This window comes from Pelophylax lessonae, assembly GCF_965119305.1.
Source record: "Pelophylax lessonae genome assembly, chromosome: 3".
In the NCBI taxonomy this organism is placed as follows: domain Eukaryota; kingdom Metazoa; phylum Chordata; class Amphibia; order Anura; family Ranidae; genus Pelophylax; species Pelophylax lessonae.
Window position 1 is genome coordinate 517681016 of NC_138770.1, and position 26589 is coordinate 517707604.

The 26589-nt window shown below is 43.6% G+C and overlaps 2 protein-coding genes across 2 annotated transcripts in view; one reads left to right on the forward strand and one right to left on the reverse strand.

The window, feature by feature from the left end:
* Positions 1-26589, forward strand: part of LOC309549695 (sulfotransferase 6B1-like) — a 403842-nt gene that overhangs the window by 254765 nt on the left and 122488 nt on the right. The window lies entirely within an intron of this gene.
* The window catches only part of SHPRH (SNF2 histone linker PHD RING helicase), a 222116-nt gene that overhangs the window by 132582 nt on the left and 62945 nt on the right, over positions 1-26589 (reverse strand). Inside the window, exons 4-6 of the mRNA XM_082250133.1 lie at positions 21430-21648; positions 7998-8076; positions 4107-4257 (exon numbers count right to left, since the gene is read on the reverse strand). Coding sequence (XP_082106259.1) covers positions 4107-4257; positions 7998-8076; positions 21430-21648 — 449 coding nt within the window. The remainder of the gene's footprint in view (positions 1-4106; positions 4258-7997; positions 8077-21429; positions 21649-26589) is intronic.

Genomic DNA, 26589 nt, shown 5'->3' on the forward strand with positions numbered 1-26589 from the left:
AACAAAACAAAACGATTTAAACAAATTTCACTAAATATGTAAATAACAATTTGAAACAAAAATATTTTTTTTTTGTTCTGCACATGTCTAGGAGGGGGCATTCACATAAAGAGGACTGTGATGTCAGGTGTGGCCTGGGCACACTGTTGTAAAGGGTGTAGGTCTGAGATGTAAGGGGAGGGGGGCTGTTATATGAAGAGGGGACAGAGGACATTGAATTAAAGGAGGCACTGTGATGTAATGGGAGGCTGCATTGTAAAGGGGGACTGTAATGTAAAATGGGGGAATGCAGAGGGGGGTGTGAGGTAAAGCGGATACTGTAATGTAAAGAAGGGGCTGTATTGTAATGGGGAGCACTGATGACGCTGATGTAAAGGGGAAACTGTGATGTAAGGGGGTAGGGCTGTGATATGAAGGATCTGAGTCAAAGCACAAACATGAGACTTGTACCTCTACTTGATGAATATTTTATGACCATACCTCTGTGAATTTGAATTAAATACCCCTGCTCAATGTAAACTGTACATTGGTACTCAGTTGTAATTTGGTTCCTATCTCTACTAAAGTAAAGATAAATTCCAACTTTTGTTTTCATTTTCAGAGGGTTAGAACTCCCGAAAGTTTATTTTTTCCCATCTGTGTCCCATTGGGGAGATTTCTCTTCACATAGCCATAGCCAAAACAGGAAGTGAAAAGGAACAGATATACTATATTATCGAAAGTATTGGGACGCCTGCCATTACACGCACATGAACTTTAATGGCATCCCAGTCTTAGTCCGTAGGGTTCGATATTGAGTTAGCCCACCCTTTGCAGCTGTAACAGCTTCAACTCTTCTGGGAAGCCTTTCCACAAAGTTTAGGAGTGTATCTATGGGAATGTTTGACTATTCTTCCAAAAGTGCATTTGTGAGGTCAGGCACTGATGTTGGAGATAAGGCTTGGCTCGCAGTCTCCGCTCTGATTCATCCCAAAGGTGTTCTATCAGGTTGAGGTCAGGACTCTGTGCAGGCCAGTCAAGTTCCTCCACCCCAAACTCGCTCATCCACGTCCTTATGGACGTTGCTTTGTGCACTGGACCAAATCATTTGGTGGAGGAGGGGATTATGGTGTGGAGTTGTTTTTTAGGGGTTGGGCTTGGTCCATTAGTCCCAGGTAAGGGAACTCTTAAGGCGTCAGCATACCAAGACATTTTGGATCATTTCATGCTCCCAACATTGTCGGAACAGTTTGGGATGGCCCCTTCCTGTTCCAACATGACTGCACGGCCATGCACAAAGCAAGGTCCATAAAGACATGGATAAGCGAGTTTGGGGTGGAGGAACTTGACTGGCCTGCATTGACTTCAACACAATAGAACACCTTTGGGATGAATTGGAGAGGTTAAAAACAAGGCAATGGTCATGGGACTTTAAATGAGGTACAGTAGGTGACTAAATAGATGCAGCCAAAGTACAAATAATAATTGATTAAACATTCCATAATAGACAATTATGCATTAAAATGATTTGCATTGATGATACAGCCATATACAGTAAAAATTAACATAATGAAATCCATATATAATAAAACACCACATGTATGATAATGTTCATAAAATTCCGTAGTAAAATTCACAATTGGTCTGTGAATGAACGGATATATCTTGGCATCTCTGGAGCTCTACGCGTTTCGTGGATCCTAAGCTGTACTAGCCACTATCACCCAAGAGTTTATTTATCTAAATTTTTTTAGCAAAGAAGGACTATCTTCTTTATTGTGACTTGGGAGCACTTTACTTGGTAGCACATATATATGCTCTATTTATGATTTAATTAGTATCATTATTTATTTTATTTTATTAGTATCATTATTTCCCTTGCACTAGGCACTTTTGGCTATATTAGCACATAGCACTTTTTCTCATCAATAATTGCACTATTTTGAAGCGCTGTACTATCGCACCAGCACCATTTATTGCTTGTCATGTGTATGACCTATTGGGAATATAGGCTGCCATCCTTGTTGTAATTTGTATCTACTGGCTGGTTTTTACTTGTTCTATTCGCATCTTTGCTTGACCAATACAGTTATTTATTGGTCTTTCTTCATATTTTTTACCTTTAAGAGGTAGCGCAGCACTACTCCACCACTCCTGGTTGTCAAAATGAATGCACATTTTATTTTAGTGTTAGTGTATATTTCAATATTACATTAACAATCAATGTAAATGCAGCTGTTACACTTGCCTTTTTCAAAATGGCACCAGTAGAGGACATGCACCATATGGCCTAGACATCCCGGGCACCATTTCTTGGAGTACAGTTCTCCTTTCCAAAATGGCATTATCATTTTAAAAAGGGAAAACAACCACTGCTATTGTTATCAAAATGATACCCAAGAAAATAATATGCACATGCCAACTTCTGGAGCTATTTTGGTTGTTTGTCCTCAAAAAATAATTTTGACTGTTCATGCTTAATAAAATGGGGTTCATAAAGGACATGGCTTACTGTGCATGCCATGTCCATTGCTATTGCCATTTTGTTGAGAACAGCAAAAGTTGTAGTCTCCAAAATGGTTCTGGTAGCAGACATACTAATAACGGAAATAGGATCTGATTGGCCTAAATACCATTTTGCTAAAGCACAGCTGTCCTCACCAATATGGTATCCATGATGGTCATGTGCAATGTTTTTGGCCACAGGAAGGCGCAGTCAAGGATTCAAAAGGGCAGAAAAAAATGCCACTTTCCTAAGCAAAATGGCATTAAGAATGAATTTGTGCGGGGATGCTCAACCATACAAAGTTTTGTGGCAGACATAGCAATGTAGGGATAGAAAAGATGTATTGCACATTCTGCACACCGCAGCGATTTTATGGGAAGATCAGAAGCTGAAAAAATATTGGTGTAAGCTATTTTTTATATTTCAGATTTTTGTTTTGCTACCCTAAAAGGTCATATTCTCTTTTGTGAGGGTGGGGGGGGGGGGTGCACAGGAGCTTGTGGAGCTTCTCTCTTCTTTACTACACTGTGCATCTGGGAGTGGAACCTGAAATAGGATGGAGCAACAAGATAACACTTCCTAGGTTTTAGATTTAGGATACCTAAAAATTAAAAACCAAAGCAAAAAAGCAAAAACCTCAAGGTCCCAATATTGATAAATAAAGTATTATCATCAGTGAATCAGTTCTTGGTATTTTAATCATAAACCAACAACCAAAATAAAAGATCTGATTAGGACTTAATCAACCACTGTAGAGATCAAATGGCAAAATGTACCAAAAAAGCATGTATTGGCCAAGCCTTGCTTTGATTACAATACATGGATGTTCATCTGTATATGGCACTTTAAATACTCTAGAATAATTTGCACGCAATATAATAACCATAGAGGTGCAAGAATACAATTGGGCATTAATTAGCTCATTTTAATATGTATTTTGTTCACACAACTAAGATTAGTTAACATGAGAGCAGATATTCTAAATATCTTGGCCAAGTATTTATGTACATATTTTATATGTGCAATGAATTGTGAAACATGATGCTATAACAGTTTTTTCTTTTATTATAATTATTATGCTTTAAACATTCTATGACATAAAAGTAAAAATATGTCATTACAGTTGTTGGTATCAAATCCAAATGAACTCTGCATATATACAGTAAGTTCCACAGTACCAAATTAAATAAGCTCTGAACTGTTCATTTAAACCTAGCAGCCCCTGTGCACTGATGCATAAAATCCCTGATGCTTTCTAGCGCTCGAGGAGGAGCACATGCCATGTAGAGGCACCAATTCAATAGAATAGCTATACGTGGTTGTGCTCGGGTAAACGCTGATGACTTTTGCATCGACATTTACCTTTCCCTGCATATACAGCTCTTCTTCCTAAATGCACCACATTTACTTTCAGGGACAAGTGCCCCTGCAAATGCACGAGTAATCACCAAAGTAGAAGCCATTGGCATTTGCTCAAGCACAGCCATTCTTTTGTATTGGTGGGTGTAGATAGCAAGTGCAGCTCACTGGGTTCCAGAAAGTGACAGGGATTTTATGCCTCAAACACTGGAGCTGCTAAGCATCTATGTGCAAGGGACCTTAGAGCCAAATTTGTTTTTACCTCAGGTAACATTAGCAAGTCAGTGCGAAGATCTTTTCTTGGATGACAAAGGATCAAACTCAGAACTTCCACTGTCTTTCCAAGGCCCATTTCATCTGCAAGAATACCTCCAGGCCACTCATGAGAAGCAACAGGGTATTCCTGAATAATACTGAAAGACAATAAATTTGAATAAAAGATGAAGCAGAGGTCTTAGGTGGGGAATGGCTTTTGTAAAATATCACAAGAAGATAAGATCAAAAAAATGTAACCATTTTGATACGTGTTAATACATTTAGTGGACAAAATAGGAGTTTTGTGCTCATCATAAAATTGTTTCTTGGAATTCTAGGAAAAGAATTGTATGGCAAGTTCAAAAATCCCCTTAACTTTCCCCTCTACTGAAGGACATGATGTCTTTCAACTTCAGAATGTCCAAAAGCAGTCTAACATATGGGTGGCCAACAGCAAATAACAGGCCCAAAGAACATACAAATTGGAGACTGTTTGTAGCTAAGGAGCTGCCTGAAGCTAGCATCACATGAGGCTGCAGCCCCCACCTGGTAGAAGAATATGGAAACAGAAGGCCAGATGGCAGCCTCACACACTGGCTGGCACTCAGGAATTTCATAGGAGGAGCAAAGAGATCAAAGTTCAAGACAAACAACGTTCAAGGCAGGATCATTTAGGGAATTGTCCAGGGAAATGTTCAGCACTCCAGATGACTCAGCAAGAAGAGTCATTGCCAGAAACAGCAGAGGTCCTAGGTTCAAGTTCAGGCCCTAACAGGTACATGGGAAATTGTCTATACCAAGTCTTAGAAAAGTATGGGAGGTTAACATGTTTAAACCAAAAATAACAGGGAAAAAATCCAGTACCGAGAGCCGAGTTCAAGCCCAATCTATCTGGAAGAAAGGGAATACACCCATGAGGCAATGTCCCATGATAGACCTTATTGAAATATCTTCCAACCTTAAACATCGTAGGCCACAACAACACATTTGGGTGTATGAATCACTTCCCAAGATCCAGACATAACTGGTTAAGGAAGCCTTTCACCAGTTGTCTGCATCTGAGTTTAACAACGACGAACAAGACTAAAAGGTAACCAGGATCCAATGTACTTTTATTATAAGAAGATGGCTGAGGCACGGCCCTGCCATGGTTTTGTTCAACAGGATCAAGACCTTTGATTCAGCTATGTAGAAACAATATCTCCTGAAAGACAAGGATGTAGACTGGGAAACAAGAATTTTCCAACGAAGATGTAGACCAATGGAGCCCACACTGACTCTCCACTTAAAAGGGAGTTGCCTAGATATATCACAGTGGGGATACTGTAAGAATGCAGTAGGGCCATGACTAGGTTCAGTGCCCTGGAGAACACTCAGGGTGCAGAAGTGAGATTTTAAAAGTGTGGGGAGGTGCACCTTCATGCTGATGAAGGTTTATATGATGGTTTAGTAGGCTTTTTTACAACAAACTTTGCAGCTGAACAAAGAACCATGCTTGGGATGCCTAAAAGTGTGCGCTCAAGGAGTAAAGAAATGAAAGGGAGTAAACTTTGCAGACCCTTGCTTAGGCTTCTTGAACTAAGGCAGGTGGATACACTTCCAGTGACATCATTGATAATTATATCAGGGGCCGATAAAAATAGTGCAGGTCAGATGTGCCTTGTACACAGAATCTTCAGACCAGCAACCAGAATCTTCAGACCAGCAACCAGAATTCTCTAGGCCAGTGATGGCGAACCTTGGCACCCCAGATGTTTTGGAACTACATTTCCCATGATTCTCAACTACACTGCAGAGTACATGAGCATCATGGGAAATGCAGTTCAAAAACATCTGGGGTGCCAAGGTTCGCCATCACAGCTGTAGGCATAAGTTATTGGCAAAAGACCAATGCAAAAGACAAACCAAGATGTTTCCAGCAAGTCAAGTGTAAAACAAAGCTCTAAAGAGGGTTTCCAACCATTCATCAATAGGGTCTTTGAATACAGGAATGTTCCCTAGAACTCCATTGTTATTGTGAGCCACTACTGAATCCACAGTGTGGGCAGACAACTGCTTGGCAAAATATTTTCAAAAAGAAAACAAGACTAATAAGCGTTTAGAAGATGTCAGGGGCATGAGTGTTCCCAATGCCCACAGAGAAATGTGGCTGCAATTAAATGGTCTTTGCTTTTTCAGAGGCTCTAAAAGATCCAAGATTGGAAACAGGCTGAACCTAGAGTTTCAGATTTGTGCACACCTTATTCATACAAGCTGAAATTGTATCTTTCAGTTTTGGAGTAAACTGTGACTCTTTGAAGATAAACTCACCAGTTAAAGAATGGAGTGTGATTAAAAATATACCAAAGGTATATTCCCCACGCCTAATGGTATATAAATATATTGGTGTATTAAAAAAATTAAAAAAAAATATTTATGTAATGAGAAGCAGCAGCTATAGAATGGTAGGTAAAATGTTTAGCAATAGTAGCCTTGTGGTGAGGCTATCAATAGTGCTTGCTGGTAAGTACACAACCTTAGCAGAGATCTTGTGCAAAGAATATATATATATATGATATGTATGTGGCAAAATTTGTGAACAATGAAAGCCGTAAGTGCAACCTTTAAGGCTTGTGCATTGTAAACAATATAATGACTGTTTCACACCATAAAATGCATCTAATTCATTAACGGAAAAGTAAATAATATAAATAATAAAAACTCTGTATAAATTCCATACAATAGTGCAAATAGTGAATTGATAAACATTTTAAATAGTGGCTAGGCTACTATTGCTAAACAAAGAATGGAGTGACTTAGAATCAGATAAAGTCAATACAACCAATTGCTCAGAAGCTGCTAAGCCTGCGGGCAGATCTGCTACACGTCTGCAGGGAAAGGCATGGGAGACAAGACAAGGCCGGAGACTAGGCTACACCTGGCAGAGCTAGAGAGGACTCCGATGATGAAAAAGTCTTTAGGAGCATAAGATAACAGAATACCAGGTGGCAGATGCCGGTACTGTCCCCTCTGTGGCTATGATTAGACATAATGTGACTGGGTAGTGATAAATCAATTGAAGCTCAGGGTACAAAGCAAGTCCTCAGGGTAATCACAAATTTCAAACAGGTGGTAGCAGATGAGGGTCAAATGGCAAGAAGGGACCAAGGTTGCTGAAGGTGAGCAGCAGGAACAAAACAAGGATCAGAGTTCCATGTTGCTTTTATGCATATAGATGCAGTAACAGGGAGATATTTAGAAGCACATCTTTAACTGCTACCACAATGGAAAAGTGTGGGAGTTTTCTGAGACAGGACAAGTGCTCAGGCAATGCCAGTGGCTCTGGATCTGAAAAGCGTTCCAGTGCAGAGTCTGCAAAGCACCCTATGCATAATCCAGTGCCCCAAGGCTATTTCTAGGCTAGCCCCGCATTGTTCAGTTCAGCAGGGTCCAAAATTTAACTCTTTAAAAGCCAAGCTGATGAAAGACACATCAGATGATTGCAATTAACGAGATCAGCTCTAGCAGAAATGTAGAAAAGAGTCTTGATTGAGGAAAAGAATTAGCCTTTTAACAGCAGAACTGAAAAAAATTGTCCTTCTCCCAAGGATCCTAGCAAAAAACTGAGGCATACTGGTAGTAGAAGAGGTTGTACTGGGCTGGCCTACACTTTTTTTTGTACAAACCTTCTGTGGGTGGCAGTTAAACTCCAAGGTGAAATACTTTTTGTGGTCCTCAATGGACGAGAAAGGAATACTTCTTTGACCAGTACTACACACACAATCATACATATTCTTGAAGACAATGTATAGGATAGTTCAGCTTTCAGAATCTGCCTACACTTTTTTATTTGCAAAATAGGAACTTGAACTCATGTCCTTTTTAACAAGTAGGACACTACAGCAAACATAATTTTTACCTTCCAGAGAATGGATTATAGTAGATCTTCACCCCATCAAGTGTGGTGATTTCCCTCCATAACGCATGCAGAGATTTTTCTAAAATAAATAAATAAATAAATAAATAAAATAAAGGATTAACAGTATTAGTTCAATATATTTATGTCACTAATTTTTAACTCATGTTTAGGTGCATGTTTTTTGCTTTAAAGTCATCTGTACTTGTGTAGCGTACATTTACTGTTCTATGGCTATTGAAAGCAATTCCACATCTCACAAACTATTAAAGTGGTTGTAAAGTCAGAAGGTTTAAATGCATTCTATGCATTAAGATAAAAAGCCTTCTGCGTGCAGTAGCCCCCCTCAGCCCCCCTAATACCTAGCTGAGCGCCCTCTCGATCCAGCGTGGTCTACGACTTTCTCAGCCATCCAGGACTCCCCTCCTCATTGGCTAAGACAAAGCAGCGGCGCTATTGGCTCCCGCTGCTGTCAATGAAAGTCATTTAGTCAATGAGGAGAAAGAGGTGGGTGGGTCCGAACCACAGTTCCGTGTCTGAATGGATACAGGGAGCTGCGACTCTGCTCGGGTGCCCCCATAGCAAGCTGCTTGCTGTAGGGGCACTCAAAGAGAAGAAGAGGCTAGGAGCACCTAAGAGGGACCCGAGAAGAGGAGGATCTGGGCTGCTCTGTGCAAAACCAACTGCGCAGAGCAGGTAAGTAAAACATGTTTGTTATTTTTTTTTTAAAAACACACGAGACTTTAGAATCACTTTAAGTGTGTCTTAACATAGGTGCATATATAAAACCAAAGTATCTGTTATGTTTATTCATTCCTTCCACATGAAAATACTTGGTTGAACTAGCCAGTCCCTCTTCTTCCTTGTTCAAAACTGACCTTGCAAACCACGGAGAGCTTTCCCTGCTTCTGTGGTCAGCTTGTGTCTCTGTGCTTGAAGGTAGAAGACTTTACAATCACTTTAAGTACATAAAGCACCTAAGAAAGGGTCTTTATTAAAAGAGGATTTTCCTTTCCTCACAATAAAATATTTTTCTGCCCACTAAAGGAGTAGGACACTAGGCAGAAAAAGAATCTGGCTACGCCAATGGGCAATCCCAGGGGGTATACTCCCTCTCTCTGCAATAGGTACTCAGTTTAGTAACAAGTAGTGTCAGAAGAATTACAACTCCACAGGGGGGTGGGTGCTGTGTCCGTCAATGGACATCAGAGAAATGGATTTTACGATAAGTCAAAAATCCCATTTTCTTTTTTGTTCATTGACGGAAACAGCTCCTGATCTTCATAACCATTGGGACGTCCCAAAGCCGTGTTAAACACAAGGGGTGGAAACAGCAAAAAAAAATTCCCAAGGCCAAACAGTAGTCAACCAGGTAACAGGAGCTCAACCAAAAACACTGAAGCCCACCTGAAAAAACAATACACCCTCGAAGAGGATCAGGTCCTCTAAACAGCAGCCTGCAAAACCTTGCAGCCAAAAGAAGAATCTGCAGATGCCAACACATCCACTTAAAACTTTGTGAAAGTGTGCCCTGACGACTAGGTCGTCGCCTTGCAAACCTGCATCACTGACGCCTGATGAAAGAAGGCCCAGGAGGCACTAAACGCCCGAGTAGAGTGCGCCCTAACAGGGAAAGGAAGAACCTGACCCTTCATGGAATAGGCCTGAATTACCATCTGTCTGATATATCTGGAAATGGTCGCAGAGGAAGCGGACAACCCTTTCCCATCCGTGAGCACAAATAGTGAGTCTGACTTCCTGAAAGACTCCGTAACTGCCAGGTACACCCTAATTGCCCGAGCAACATTCAAGGCATGCAAGGAAATTTCCTTAGGATGCTTAGGCCTGGGACACAGGGAAGGCAACACAATGTCTTCATTCAAATGAAAATCAGAGACAAACTTTGGGAGGAACAATGGACAGGGGCGAAGAACCACCTTATCTCTGTGAATCACCAGGTAAGGTGAACGACAGGATAATGCGGCCAGTTCCGACACCCTGCACGTTGAGGTAATAGTCACCAAAAAAAGCCACCTTCTGAGACAATGTAAGCAAGGGAATCTCCCAAAGTTTCTCAAAGGAAGGCTTCTGGAGGACAAAGCACCAAATTGAAGTCCCAAGGCGGCAACAGAGACCGCACTGGAGGAACCAAATGTCGGACACCCTAAAGAAAGGTATTCACCAGGAAGTGTGTGGCAAAGGGTCATTGGAAGAAGACCGCCAAAGCCGACACCTGACCCTTGATGGTACTCAAGGCCAATTTCTGTTCAATCCCCCCCCCCCCCCTTGAAGGAAGGTCAAGATTGGAGCCCCTGAAAAGGAGCAAGGGTGAACCTCAAAAGACTTACTGATCTGATCAGTTTGGATCGGATTGTCCAGAGACTGCAGAGTCTTGTGTCCCATTTGGCCATAATCTCCCTTTGCAGGAACCTCGTATGGAACTGTGCAAATGGAACTGCCTCAAAGGTAGACACCATCAGGCCAATCACCCGCATGCTAGAGGGATGACCATCTGCTGGACAGCAGGAGACGAACTGCAGCCTGCAATTTCTGGAGTTTTCCCAGAGGAAGGAGCACTCTGGCTAAGGCCAAGTCGAGAGTTGGACCCAGATAGTCCAGCTTTGTAGACGGAACCAGAGCAGACTTCTGAAAATTCAGAATCCAGCCCAACTCCCACAGAGTTTGTATGGTGATCTCCAGGTTTTCCATCAGAGCAGGAGGAGACTTTGCTCGCAGAAGGAGGTCATCCAAGTAGCTCAGTACCATGATCCCCTGTTGGCGTAACAAAGCTAGCACTGGTGTTAACACTTTTGTGAAGACCCGAGGAGCAGAGGCGAGACCAAAGGGTAACACCACAAACTGATAATGCTCCTCTCCCACGGCAAAGCAGAGGAAGCGCTGGTGACCAGCACATATCAGAATGTGAAGGTAAGCATCCTTGATGCCGATAGAGGCGAGAAAATCCACCTGATGCAGGGATGCCACCACCGTGCGAATGGACTTCATTCTGAACTTCTGCACCCGCACAAAGCAGTTCAGCACCTTGAGGTCCAGGGTTGGACGCACCTTGCCTTCCTTCCAGGAAACTGTAAACAGGTTGAGTAAACCCCTGAAAATGTTCCAAAGTCAGGATCGGGGCAATGGTAAATACCGGCCTCATTGCTGAACCAGCTAAGGTGTACATAGTGCGGGCCACAGCCTACGACTTCCGGTCAGAAGGGTCCTTAAAGGCTGGGGACTCTTTAACCGGAATCATGGTTGCCTTGTTTAATCTGGAAACCGGAGGGTCCACCACCAGGGGAAGAGTTTACTTCTTAGGAAGGAACTCCTCATAGGGGTAACACCAAGCGCTTAGGAACCCCACGGGGGAAGCTTTGGTCGTCCCCACTCTTTAGTGACAATTCTGTCAAAATACGCAGGGAAAGGAAACACCTTTGCCGCTCTGGATGGATTGTGAGTGCCAAAGGGTACCTGCGCCTCCGTCACAGCTTCAGCTGCGTCCTCTATATTCAGGGTCTCACGCACAGACACAATCAGTGCATCCACCAGCGCCTTTTCATGAGCGATCGCAGACGTGGAGGAATCATGCTCACTATCAGAGGATTCCAGGTGAGTGGTCGCAGACCCAGAAGGGTGACCCATATCTGCGGCGGCCAAATTAGATTCAGGATCTGATGAGACAGATGAGGCAGGGGAAGGCGGAGGGCGCTTTTTGCTAGCCCGTCGCACGCAAGCCACCTCCATCCAGGACACAAGGGACTCTAGGAACGCTGTCAGTGCATGCATGGTTGGTTGGGACCCGGAGGACCCCTGCAGCCTCAGAGAGGTGATCAGGTGGGGAAATATGCTCCAAAGACTTCATGAGTCACTAGGGAAACCCCACAAAAAAGTGTAACACATTGCTAAGGGACAACCCCCACCATGCTGGCAGCACCACCTGGTTGCCAAGCACAAGGCACAGAGCAATCCCCAGCAGAGAGGGAGAGGAACCCACCAGACTCATAACCTGCCGACACAGGCACCTAAAACCACCAGGAGAATCTGCACTACACGTGTGGCGATCAGGAAGCTAAATGATAAAGGAGTCAACACCAGGAGATAAAGAGGGGATCCCACCACAAAAATCAACGCCCACAGGGCTCCACTCTCACGGCCACCGCTATTTGCAATGGTAAACCACAAGAAAATGGCCACCAGACTACACAAACATGGCCGCCGTGTATAGAAACACACAGGCTACAAAAAAAATTACGGCCCGCGCAGGATCACAAGGTATAACAAGGTATACAGGGACCCAGAATTGGGAGACTAGGCCTCAAGGACAGATCCAGGTAGGACGGGGGGGCTCTGGCAGGAGCCCCCACCAGGTAAGAACCCCCCTCCCCTGCACAGGCTATCGTCAGGTCGCCAGCGGCGTACCCCCCCATTGCCAGTTGGCATCGGTCGTGTGACGCTGTACCCGAATACACTTGATGTCCTTTTTTTCCCCACAAATAGAGCTTTCTTTTGGTGGTATTCGATCACCTCTGCGGTTTTTATTTTTCGCACTATAAACAAAAAAAGAACCACAATTTTTAAATAAGAAAAAAAACAATATTTTTTACTTTCTGCTCTAAAACATACCCAATAATTAAAAAAAAAAAAATCCAACTTTTTTCATCAATTTTGGCCAATATGTATTCTGCTACATATTTTTGGTAAAAAAAAATTGGTTTGATTGGTTTGCGCAAAAGTTATAACGTCTGCTAACTATGGAATAGATTTATGGACTTTTTATTTTTTTTATGGTTTTTACTAGTAATGGCGATTTTTTTTTTTTTTTTTTATAATATTTTTATTGAAAAAACAACATGTTGTACAAACAAAGTGCATAATCCAGTAAGGCAACAATAAGGTGTACGTTTTACCACAAAATCATGAGGCATTTTGAAACTATTTTGAAACAATATGGGCCCAAAAGTTCACATATATGAGGGTACAAACGTTAAATACAAACGAAAGGACCTCGGGGAAGAAAAGTAGCAAAGGGGGGAAGGGGTTGAAACATTCTCGCATGGGACGGGAGGAGAACATCAACCAATAAACATCAGAAAGACAGATACGGATGACTCTGTACTGGCCACGTAACCTGACATAAGCTATAACAGTGGTATTGGGGGTGGGGAGGAAAGAGGATATAGGAATGTGTAGGGGGGGGGGGGGGAGTTGGAATACAACCATGAGAATCAGATTGAAATGAGGGAAGAAGGGTTAAGTTACATTCCTGAGATTCACGTGGATCTATGTATGTCTTAGACCTTCAGATTACCCAAAGTGTTTGCAATAGAGGTTTGCAGATACCATTTTGTATACTGGAATGAGGTCATTAAAGTTCTCCTTTCATCTTCGTGAAATTTTCGCTCAATGAATGACCGCCATCTAGCAAAAAATGTTTCCGTGGAGAGAAATTTCCTGGTCTCAAGGTCAGTTTTTTCCATATAGAGTAGGGCTTTCAAGTCGTTGCATACCATAGAGATTGTGGGGGAGACATTAGAGATCCAGGTCTTTAGTATGACTTTCCTGGCTGCCAAAGCGCAGAGGTAGGCCCATGGAGGGGTCGGTGCATTCTTCTTTTTAGAGGACCCTGTAGCCAAGCTCGGAGCTTCACAACCGAAAAGCAGAAAATGTGGAGACTTCTCCAGGCGAATGTCTAGGACAGAATGGATAAAGTCCAACACAAGGTCCCAGAACACTGAGATCACCTGACAATGCCAGAATCTGTGAGCCAGGGTCGGCCTGTTGTCATTGCACTTGGGGCAGGTAGCAGTAGTGCCCGGGTCAGACTTGTAGAAGGCTGGTATAAAAGCCCTGTGGATTAACTTAAACTGGGTTTCTCTCCATGTTTCGGCTAGTACATATTTCCTCAGTTTTAGGTAACCGTTCAGAATATTCTGTGCCAAGTCCGTTTGAGGGAAGTCGGAGCCCCACTTATCGAACAACGTTTCCACCGTAATCTTATTTGTGTGCATCACAAGCTGGCCATAGATGAGAGAGATGGAGTAATGTTTCCGGTGAATTAAGTCATCCACAAATGTTGTCTGAAAACTCTTCGAAGGATAACAGGAGCAAGATTTGATGAAGGAAACAGTTTGGTGGTAATAGAAAAGATGAGACTGTGGCAGGTTGAATTCCGCAGCAAGCTCTGAGAATGGTTTGATGGAAGAGTCGGGCGGCCGGACAAAAGAGTAGACTGAGGTGAGACCTTTGTGTGCCCAAAGTTGGTACGGAGTATAGACTCCAGATTGGGGGAAGGATGGATTGCCATGAAGCGGTAGGTGTTTTGAAATAGAGGACGGTACTCCGAGGTGCTTCCTAATTTCTCTCCAAGCGATTAAGGTATCCCGGATGAGTAGATGGTGCCGGAGAGAGTCGGGGAGAGATTGCAGTTTGCTATGGAGTATGCCAGAGAGTTTCAACGGTCGCACCACATTGGCTTCAAGAGCATAGTTGGAGAAGGTAGAGGACTCCGCAAGCCAGTCCAGGCCATAGCGTAGGAGGCATGACAAATTGTAGAGCCTGATATTGGGTAGGCCAGCTCCCCCCTCGCTCCTCGGAAGGTGCAGTTTGGCAATGGAGATGCGAGATCTTTTCTTGTTCCAAAGAAATGAGGCTATGGCTCTGTTTAAAGTGCGAACATCTTTATGTTTAAGGAGAATAGGGATCGTCTGAAGCGGATACAGCAAGCGTGGAAAGCTAACCATTTTGACCAGGTGGCACCTTCCGAAGAGCGACAGGGGCAGAGTCATCCACATCTCAAGTTCCCTGACAATCTTTTCTATCAGAGGGACATAATTGAGTTGATATAAGGACGAGGGGAGTCTGCCTATCTTGATACCTAAATAGGTAATGTGGTCGAGAGTAAGCGGGAAGGGGAGAGAGGGGTCCCAATGATCAATTACTGGTTGGGTTAGAGGGAGAACTTCACTTTTATCAAAGTTAACTTTCAGTCCTGTTATGGTCCTGAATTCTTCTAGCAGGGAGCAGATTTTAGGGAGATCACTGCTGGGCTGCGACGTAAAAAGTAAAAGATCGTCCGCGAAGAGGGCGGTCTTCAACTCTTCCTCCCCCAAAGTGATCCCATAAATGGGGGCCGAGGAGAGTAGAAACCTGGAAAGAGGTTCCATGGCCATGTTGAACAGTACGGGGGACAGGGGGCACCCTTGACGCGTCCCTTTGTGGAGTGATATGGGGTTCGTCATGCCTAATGAGGTGAGGATGCGTGCAGAGGGGGATGCATACAGGGCTTTCAGAAAGCTCAAAATTCTACCAGAGAAGCCCAGCTTTGTCAGGGATAGGAACAGCCAGTCAAAATTGATGTTATCGAAAGCCTTCTCGGCATCTAGTGTAACTATAGCGAGTTGAGCAGTGGGGTTGGCTTTAGCATGTTCCAGTACCGCTATAACTTTGCGGATGTTTGCCGTTGCTGACCTGCCCCTGACAAAGCCTGCCTGTGAAGGATGGATGAGCATAGGGAGAACTTGGGCAATCCTGGATGCTATGATTTTGGACAGGATTTTCGCGTCAACGTTCAGTAAGGATATTGGGCGGTACGATCCGGGTAGGGTAGGATCCTTGCCCTTCTTGGCTAACAGCTTTATGTATGCTTGAGTGCCCGATGGCAAATACGTGCCCTTCTGCCACATATCGCTGTAGAGCAAAGTGAGCGTGGGCAAGAGCGTGTCCTTGAACGTTTTATAAAATTCAGGTGGGTATCCATCAGGCCCCGGAGCTTTGTGAGATGCCATATTAGAAACGGTTTTACTAATGTCTTCTGAAGTGATTGGGGCGTTAATCTGCTCCAATTGTGTGACAGAGAGGGAGGGGAGGGACAAGGCATTTAAGAAGGCTTGGGCAGACTCGTGATTTATGGGGTCACTACTGTAAAGTGCTTTGTAATAATCCTCCAATATGTCGCTTATCTCCTGTGGGGTGTGTGTCAGGGTCCCAGAGCTATCTTTAAGAGCTAAGATGTGCGTTGGTCGGTGGGGGCCCTTAATCAGTCTGGAGAGCAATTTGCCGGGTTTATTGCCGAATCGAAAAAGTGTTGCTGCAAATCGCGAGCGTTTGGTGTTCTATATTTGTTCAGCCCAGTGATCAAATTGCCTCTTGGCAGAATGCCAGTCAGCAATACGATCGGGGGAGTCGGAGACGGTGAGCTCTAGTTGTGCCATGCGGAGACGTTCACTGGCTTTGCTGTAGTGTTGCGTAAGAGACTTGCGATATGAAGCCGTGTACGCTATGATGGCGCCCCGGAGGACCGCTTTACCCGCTTCCCAAAATAGAACAGGATCATCCAAATGACCCTGGTTCAGTGAAGCATAGTCCTCCCAGGACTTACGAACATGTTGTTGGAAATCGTCATTATCTAAGAGAAACCCAGGGAGTCTCCAGGAACAATTAGAAGGGGCAGTAGAGGGGGCCACTAGTAGGGTCAATGAAACCGGAGATTGGTCGGAAATGGCAATACTATGGATATGGGTGTGATGGATGGACTTTACCAATTCCGGAGTAACAAAAAGGTAGTCCAGCCTTGCCATGGAGTCTTGTGGGGGGGAGTAGAATGAAAATTCCCTGTCAGTGGGGTGACTAAGGCGCCAAGAGTCTACCAGATGTAGGGCAGCTGACATAGAGTTGAGTGCGGTTTCTCTCGTGGACCGTGTCTGAACATGTGTGGGAGGTCTCGGCCTGCGTTGCTTCCGGTCCTCCTGTAAATTCATAACATCATTGAAGTCTCCCCCAATGACATGAAAAGGTGCAGGATTTTGGAGCAGCCAGGTCGAGGTGTCTCTGTTGAATTCTGCCGAAGGAGGTGTAGGGGCGTAAATGTTGGAGATTTGCACGGTGCGGGATGGCAGTTTGAGTGAGACCGTCACTCTGCGGCCTATGTCATCATGCACCGTGGATAACATTACGCAGGGGAGATTTTTGTGTATCAGTATGGCTACTCCGGCTTTGCGTCCCACCGCCGGAGAGCACACTGCCTCGCCAACCCAGAGCTTCTTCAAAAAGCGCAAGTCGCCCTCCGCAAGATGAGTCTCCTGCAGGAGTGCAACGTCTGCCCCTAATATCTTTAAATGGCGGAGGATCATCATCCTCTTATTTGGGGAGCGAAGGCCTTTGACATTCCAGGATATGATCTTTAGGGTGGCCATAGCAGCCGTATGGGCAGAAATCGGTAGCTAAGCATTTGGGATCTCAATGGTAGTCTCATAGCGTATTCGTCAAGATATAGAGTAGGTACCAGGGGTGGTGAGAGAGGAAGGGAAGAAACAGGGGGGTGCCAGTGCAAAGGGGCTGTGAAGTGAACAACAGGGGAGTAGGGGACTCGGGGTCCCCGCGGGGGAGCGCGAAGTAAGGACTTCACTTTTTTCACCATGTGGAAGGGAGTGAACAAGGGTGGCTCCACAACCCCAATGCCTAAGTTACCAAACAATGAAGGCAAGGAGGCACGCTAGGGGGCTAGTTATCATGCTCTGCCTGTTAGTGCAAGGAGGCCATGAATGGAAAACATTGGTGACAGTATACAAGTCACCATCAACAATGCAGATACACAAACCAGAATAACAGTAATCTACAACTTTAGTCAAACCAGTTCGCCCGTAATCGGGTGGGTATAGCTGCTCGAGGGGATGTAGTAGCGTAGGCAGTCAGAACTCGTGCAGCTGTCGGGCAAACTTATGATCCGGGGAGAAAAAGGGAAACCTTGAGATCAAGGAAGGTGGACGAAGTCCCTCAAGAGGGCGAGTTGTCCAGCGATCAGGTGATGGCTCTCAGAGAGGATGGATCACCAAAGCGTCCTTTTTTAGTGGAGTCTTTGGGAGGTGTCAGTTGCGCTTTGCGGGAGAGCGAAGCTTTCCTGGCGATGGTGGTGGTGTCATCCATCGGTGACGGGAGGGATGAGAGGAAATGTTCCGCATCAGAAGGAGAGTGGAATGTCAGGCGTTCTCCATCAGGGGAGGTGACATGAAGCACTGCTGGGTACGCCAAGGTGAATTTAAGTTGTTGATCGAAGAGGGAAGAGCATACCTTTGAGAAAGCTTTGCGTTGCTTTGAGACCTCGGCGGAGTAATCTGCAAAAAGTAGTATTGAGGAACCATGTAGTTGCAGGGAACGCTGCCGTCTGAATTTCAGCAAGATAGTGTTCTTGTCCGCATAGTTTAAGAACCTGGCTATGATGGGTCGTGGATTCTTCCGGGATTCGTTTGGCGCTCCCACCCTGTGTGCTCTTTCAACAATACATGGGGATGGCATGCCCAGAGCCTGCGGGATAGTGTCAGTGCACAGTAAGTGGATCGCCTCCCCTTGAACCGACTCAGGAACTCCTATAATACGGAGGTTGTTCCTTCTGGAACGGTTCTCCAAATCCTCTATTTTATCTTGCAGTGCCTGGAGAGCCTTGTCATGATAATTTAAGTCCCTTCTGTTCATCAATGTTTCTTCCTCCAAGGATGAGATCCGCTGCTCAGCTTCCTGGATCTGGTGCTTGTGAGCTGAGAGCTCCTTTTGTAATTGTGTCAGTCCCTGGTGCATTGCCGCTTCAATAGTTGCTTTAATGGTGGGTGATAGGATTGCCGCCACTGCCTCAGCCATTTTAAGATAGGCTGGGTCCATTGGTTCACCTCCAGGAGCAGTGGTAGGTTGAAGGGGACAAGGCTGAAGCGAAAGAGGCAGGGAGAGATTCCCCCCCTCCTCTCTTCCCGCGCGTGCAGCCGCAGCCATGTCAGCTGCTATGTGTGAGGTGGCTGTCTCCGGCCGCTCCGTGACAGTTCCTGTCTGGGAGCGCTGGCGCTCAATAAAGCGGTCCATTCCGGTCCCCGGATCAGTAGGGGGGGTCACGGTGTGTGTAGGCGCCCTCTGAACGGCCTCCTGCCGTGGATTTATATATAGATTAGCGGCGGGTGCAGCGGGAGCCGAGGAGATCACTCCTTCTCCATGGGCGCCGGAACCGGAAGTAATGGCGATTTTTAGCGGGAATGCGACATTGCGGCGGACAAATCGGACACTAAATGACACTTTTTGGGGACCAGTGACACCAATACAGTGATCAGAGCTAAACAAAAATGCACTGTTACTGTATAAATGACAATGGCAGGGAAGGGGTGAACACCAGGGGTGATCAAGGGGCTAAGTGTGCTCCTAAGGAGTGCTTTCTAACTGAAGGGAGAGGGATGCACTAGAGAAAAAGAGAGATCTGTGTTTCTGTTTTTCAGTTTAGCTGAAACACAAGATTTCTCTCTTCCTCTGTGACAGAAAAGAGATGGCCGTTCTGTCATTCCGCTGAACGATCAGCAGCTCCCGGTTGCCATCGCAGCCGCCGGACCCGCTGATCAGCTCCTGCACGCGCGCCCCTCACATCTCCTGCGCAAAATCAGGTACATGTACCTGATTTTGCACAGCCAGGCCACCCTGTCGCAGTATATATGCGGCAGGCGGTCCGGAAAAGGCTATACATGAAGATGTACCTGTGAGCACTTACAGTCACAGCTACAAGATCAGGTTTCACATTTGCATAGACTTTTTACTTTCTTTCGCTGACACTGATTTTATTTTTTTTTGCATGATATTATTGGCACAAATATTATAAGTTCACCATATTATTTTTTGGTTTAATTAACACAAATAATATTAGTTTTTTATTGCACGTAATGTTGACTGATCGTGGCACATCTCTCTTGTTTCATAAGAAGTCGGTTATGAACAAGTGGAATGACGAGGCTTAGGAGGCTTTCCATGAGCTTAAATGGCTTTATACCAGTATCCAGTGCTGGTTGCTGCAGGCTTTCCAAAATAATTTATTGTCCAAGCAGATGCCTCCAGTGAGGGCTTAGGAGCTGTTCTGTTCCATGAAGGGAAAACCTATAGTTCATTTTTAGCAGAAAAATGACAGCCGCGGAGAGGAATTATGCCACAGTGAAGACTCACTATGCTATTTTCTTCTTGGCAGGACGTTTCCATGCCCCACTGACCTGGATGAGACAGAACAGACACACAAATGCCAGGGTAACCAGATGATTCCTGGCATTACAAGAAATTGTGGTGGAAGGCAGGCTCTGACACCTCAGCATCAAGGCAGAGGGCGGGGTATTTACAGGATGCCAGGGATGAATCTAGTACGGCAGGTATATTTTCCCACTATTTGGGTTGTGGTCCCTAAGGGGGATGGCTTGCAGTAATTGTTGAGTACTCAGGGGTTCTCATCCATGCAGGGTGAGGGCCCTCAGGGTAGTCCAGCTGGAGAGGAGAGGACTGATTTTCAGTATTCTGGATTGCTCAGCCCTTATTAAGGACCCGGAATTTTAAGAGATTCAAAGTGTTTTGGGTGGGAAGTACCTCAAAACCCTGATAACAGGGACCTTGGTCCTAAAGGGGTTAAGAAAAAGATAACAAAAAGAGGGGTGCACCGACCTAGTGCATTACCACTAAAAACATTTATTAAAATGGTAAAAAGCATAAAATATACTCACAAAGTGTGATAATACACACATATCAACAATTCAATGTATAAATAAAGATGTCTCCAAGGAGGCCAGGCACTGTGTGGTGCTGGATGGCGTGCGGCAGAACCACACGGAGCTGCTGTAGCTTAGGCTGGCTGAAGCTACAGCAGCTCCGTGCGGTTCTGCTGCACGCCGTCCAGCACCACGCAGTGCCTGGCCTCCTTGGAGACGTCTTTATTTATACATTGAATTGTTTATATGTGTGTATTATCACATATTGTTTGTTAGTATATTTTATGCTTTTTATCATTTTAATAAATGTTTTTAGTGGTAATGCACTAGGTCGGTGCGCCCCTCTTTTTGTTATCTTTTTCTTCAGTTTGTATCGGATAGCCTTGGTCCTGAGGTGGCAGCAAGACCTTCAGTCCTACCCATTCATATTTGTTGGAAACTCACCTCTTCCTTCCCATTATTGCACTACAGCGCAGGAGAATTGAACTACTAAAAAAGGGTTAAAGTGCAAAATAGAGGAGCAAAAATAGATGAGGAAACCCCTGGCTGTGACAGAGAGTTGGACACACGCATGGTGAATAAGGCTGGGGCTAAGCCACAGTTGAACTATGAAAACCTTCTCTTTGAGAACCCTGGAACAGATGGAAAACCCCAAAAGCCCTGGTGTGGGACAGTATAGTTCTGGTGAGCAAGTACCTTCTTTTTGACTGAACCAGAGTTATATACTATTTTTTTTGTTTTTGTTTCCTGAAATAAGCTGTTTTGTGTTTTTGCAATTGTTTGCAAGTTTAATGAAGACTGCCATGTTTACAAGCAGCTGGAGGTGATTCTGCGCTCCCACAAGACAGCATAACATATCAAATGTTAATGCACATACAGAAACGCCAGTGGCCTAAAGCATAATAGAGACAAAAAAATAATTAAAAACCACATTTTTTTTTTTTTACCATTAGAAGTAACGTTTTTGTAGTTTTCTCTTTCCAGCATCCAGTTGACAGCATCATTCTGGTATGGACGGAGAACTGGTATCAAAGCTGGATGCTGCACATCTTCATGTAGAGAATGTCCATCCTGCTGATGTGCCTGTCTTACATACTCATACAGTTCTTCAATATTCTGTCTCTCTAGCTCTTGGTCCGACTCTTCGTCATCCTCCTCACTGATATCTGAAGGTAGGCAAAAAGTTTAGGATTTAATTCTAATGATGGTCATAAACTTTGGTCATTTACTAGCATATTGTCTTTGTACCAGCTTTCACATACATAAAACAGCAGAGCGGATACAGGCAACCTACTAGCAACACATTTTATTAAAACTCTTGTTGTTGTCTTAATCCATTTGGTCATTTTTGGCATTGAAAGCTTGTTGAAAGGGGTAATACTGTCACAAACAGTGGATGGCATCATAAGAAACAAACATTCACAATGCTTGATTTTACAGTGGATAGAAAATTGTGTCAGATAAACAAATGATTGTGTGATAGGGCACTAATGAAGTGAGCCATGTATGTCCTGACCTATTAGCCCATCTTAATTCTAGGGCAGTAAAGCTAAACTTATTTATTAAATTGTCATCAAACACGCATGCAGCTCACCACTCAGGTATACCTGCTTTCATCAGAGTCTAGTCTATCACTTTACAGAATACCTTTATATGCACAATAAACTACACACAGCATGGTTGCCAGACATCATGCGGGTGCATCTTAAAACGTTAGAATATCATCAAAAATGTAATTTATTTCAGTAATTCAATTCAAAAAATGAAACTTATATATTATATATACAGTATATATTCATTACAAACAAAGTGAAATATTTCAAGCATTTCCTTTAAGTTTAGCTAATGGAGGCAATCAGCCTGTGGCACTGCTGAGGTGTTATGGAAGCCCAGGTTGCTTTGATAGCGGCCTTCAGCTGGTCTGCATTTTGGGTCTGGTGTCTTTCGTCTTCCTCTTGACAATACCCCACAAATTCTCTATGGGGTTTAGGTCAGGCGAGTTTGCTGGCCAATCAACACATCACAGTGATACAATGATCACTAAACCAGGTATTGGTACTTTTTGCAGTGTGGCCAGGTGCCAAGTCCTGCTGGAAAATGAAATCAGCATCTCCATAAAGCTGGTCAGCAGAGGGAAGCATGAAGTGCTCTAGAATTTCATGGTAGAGGGCTGCGCTGACTTTGGACTTGATAAAACACAGTGGACCAACACCAGCAGATGACCTGGCTCCCCAAATCATCACTGACTGTGAAAACGTCACTGGACCTCATGCAATTCAGATTCTGTGCCTCTCCGCTCTTTCTCCAGACTCTGGGACCTTGATTTCTAAATATAATGCAAAATTTACTTTTCATCCGAAAAGAGGACTTTGGACCACTGAGCAACAGTCCAGGTAAGACACTTCTGACGTTGTCTCTGGTTCAGGAGTGGCTTGACACAAGCAATGTGACAGTCGTAGCCCATGTCCTAGATACGTCTGTGTGTGGTGGCTCTTGAAGCACTGACACTAGCTGTCCACTCCTTGTGAATCTCCCCAACATTCTTGAATGGTCTTTGCTTCACACTTCTATCAAGGCTGTGGTTATCCCTGTTGTTTGTGCACCTTTTTCTACCACATTTTTTCCTTTCACTCAACTTTCCATTAATATGCTTGGATACAGCACTCTGTGAACAGCCAGTTTTTTAACCAATGACCTTTTGTGACTTTTCATCCTTGTGCAGGGTGTCAATGACTGTCTTCTGGACAACAGTCAAGTCAGCAGTCTTCCCCAAGATTGTGTAACCTACTGAACCAGACTGATAGACCATTTCGATCCTTGGGAAACTTTTACAGGTGTTTTGAGTTCATTAGCTGATTAGAGTGTGACACCATGAGTCTACAATATTGAACTTTTTTACAATATTCTAGTTTTCTGAGATACTGAATTTTGTGTTTTCACTAGCTGTAAGCCATAATTATCAAAATTAAAGGAAAGAAATACTTGAAATATATTACTTTGTGTGTAATGAATCTATATCATATGTGAGTTTCACTTTTTGAATTGAATCACAGAAATAAATTATCTTTTTGATGATATTCCAATTTTTTGAGATGCACCTGTATATTATTAGTACGTTAAAGAAAACTGAAATATGTAGGCTACCTTTGTTGAATCCTGATTTTTGAAAATATTAACTGCCCCTGTATAAAGCTAAAAATAGAAGTTTCAATAATTGTTAAGTTTCAGACTACGAATAGGTATATAAATCAGGAGGTATGATTTTTCCTTGCTATCACTAGCTGCATGCTTGTTCCCTGGAAGTAAATTATTAAAAAAACATTCCCCAATGGAGCATAGGGCCCTCAGACCTTTGTATCCTTTTGAGTGGAAGCAGAAGGGTCTGAAATATTTGGGAATATTCTTATCAGCATCAGTAAAAGACTTATACCACGATAATTACCATATTTATCAGCGTATAACACGCACCTTTATTTTAAGAGAGAAGTTTCAGGAAAAAACACGAATTTCAAGTAAAGAACTCTGCAACAAAAAAAGGGTTGCTCAGAACTTTTTTTTTTTTAATATTAATTCCACTTATAAGGTAAAAACCGTAATATGAAAGTAAAAGCAACTGTTTTAAAGCGGAGTTCCGGGCACAAAAACTATATTTTTTTTTTTTGTGCCCCTCCGCTAGGTATGCCTCACCTGAAAAGGAATTGGATAGTTATTTTTTTTTTTTTTTTTGTTTACTTACCTTGCAATTGAAGATCGAAGATACTCACCTCAGAGTACTTCCTCCCTCGGAGCCGCGGCTCACCCCGTCACTTCCTGACTCGCTATGATTCCTGGGAGCTGAACGTCACAGCTCCCAGGAATCAATGCGACAGCACCGGCCCCGCTCGTCATTTCCGGGGGACATTCCCCTGCTAAACAGCTTCTGGGCATGCGGCGCCGTGCCGGAAGTGACGAGAGGGGGCCGGTGCGGCGCATTCTGGGACAAGAAGACGCGGAAGAAGACACAGAAGAGGACCGTGCCGGCTTCAGCTGCCCACAAGAGAGATGGAAACGCTGTGGAAGAAATTTTATAAGTAAGTATTTCTTCTAAAAGGTAAGTGCGAACCGGGACAGATCAGAGGCTAGCCATTGTGGAATGTGCTAGCCCTGACTGTCCCGGGGGTATGTTTATTAAAAAATGACATCTGTGCCCGGAACTCCGCTTTAACAAAGAAACTTGGATATTATGCTTTTACAAAAGTTTAATCTGAAATCACTGCTATCTGGGTAACCAAGAAACTTTTCATCTTCACTGCTATCTTCAAAATTGAACTGAACACTTCTTTAACTGCTACTGTCTTCATAAATCAGTTTGCCTTCTTCACCATCCAAAGCAATGCTTATGCCACATTTCTTAAAAGGTTTGATAACAATATCTTCTTTAACTGCATCCCACAAAGTCTTTATCCACTGACACATTTTTGAAATGCCAGGTCTTTTCATTCGCCCAGAATTTGTAACTTCATGTTGGTTTTCATCACACATGAATTTTTTCCATTGTTCAGGCATGAAGGCTTTGAAGGGCTTGTTAATGGAAAGATCGAATGGCTGCAATTGTGATGTAAGTCCTCCAGGAATGACTTCTATTTCTGCTTTGCACATTTGAAATTCTTTCTTTGTTGGTTCTATAAGAGGAGATCTAAATGAGTCGAGTACTAACAAGGATGGCCTCTTTAACAAAGCACCTGGGCACTTCTCCCACATATTTCTAATCCAAAGCCTTATGCCTTCTTCATTCATCCAACCTTTAGGATGAACATGCACCTACCTGTATGCCACTTGAAATTTTTCTCCTTCGGAAAAGTTTTCCTTTTAAAAATTGCCAATGGTGGCAGCTTGTTTCAGTCTGCAGTGACAGCGAGCACCACAATATAACGATTTTCTTTCATTGCAGGAACATCCAAAGTGAGGGGTACTTTGTCCATGTTGCCGATCTGACCAAGTTTAAAATTTTGTCTTTTCCTTTGTTTGATAATAAAGTTATCTTCTCTTCATAATCGTCCGGCATATGCTGGGCAATCCTGGTTCTTGTTCGCATCCGAAGCTAATGCCTCTTCATAAATCTTTGGCACCATGATGCTGTCTCTTTGAAATCATGTATTTGCAACTTTTTGCTTATTTTCACTGCTTGAATAATGATCATTTTTGTTGATAAAGCAATGCCAGCTTTTCCATGATTTTGTACAAATTCCTTCACCTGTTCTTCTAATGTTGGCCATTTAGCAATACCACTGTGAAAATTGCATTTTGTTTTTGATAATGTCTTGAGTTTTTCTTACATTTTATGCCACTCTCGTATTGTGCATTCTGTTTGTGGCTCTCCAAAATGTCTTTCTGAAGCCCTATTTCCATGTTGCTTGGCATATTCCACAACCTTTTAGGGTGAAACAAGAGAGGCAATTATAGGCTGCCACTCCTGGGTCTTATAATCAATAATAAGTAGTTAGGGTTACCCCCCACATGAACCAGAAATAGCATTTGCATTCTCTGAGATTGTGAATTTTAACGGGGTTCACAATAAAAGAGGGGGATGAATAGTGGGGAGTGAAAAAGATAACACAGTAATTTAGGGTGAAAGAAGGGAGCAGCTATAGGCTACTACCCCTGGGCCCTATAATTAACAATGAATAGTTTGCTTTTTTTTTTCTTTTCCTTCACACGGAGAGAGGAAAGTGGGAGACAGATAGGGGAACACAGTAAGTTAGGGCAGGAACGGGGTGTCAGCTATAGGTAGCCACTCCCGGGCCCACCCTTTAAGTAATAATGAATGGACGACTTATGTTATTTTTTTTTTTGACGGGTTTAAGTCTTATTTGTTTATAAATTAAATTTTATTTTTTCCTCGCAGTTTTCTGCACATTTGGGGTTAAGTTCTTTTTTTTTTTCTCTTTACCGGGGAGAGGAGGGGGGGGGGTTATATGGGGAGATTTGGGAGGAAGGGTAGATCTGTAAGGACATCCATTCTTTAAAAATTAAGGTTTGTAGAGGAAAAGGGCCGGGAATTATATGTACACTGTGGGGTATATGATTGTTTTTGCTCCCTTTTTATTTCTTCTTTCCCTTATGTTTAT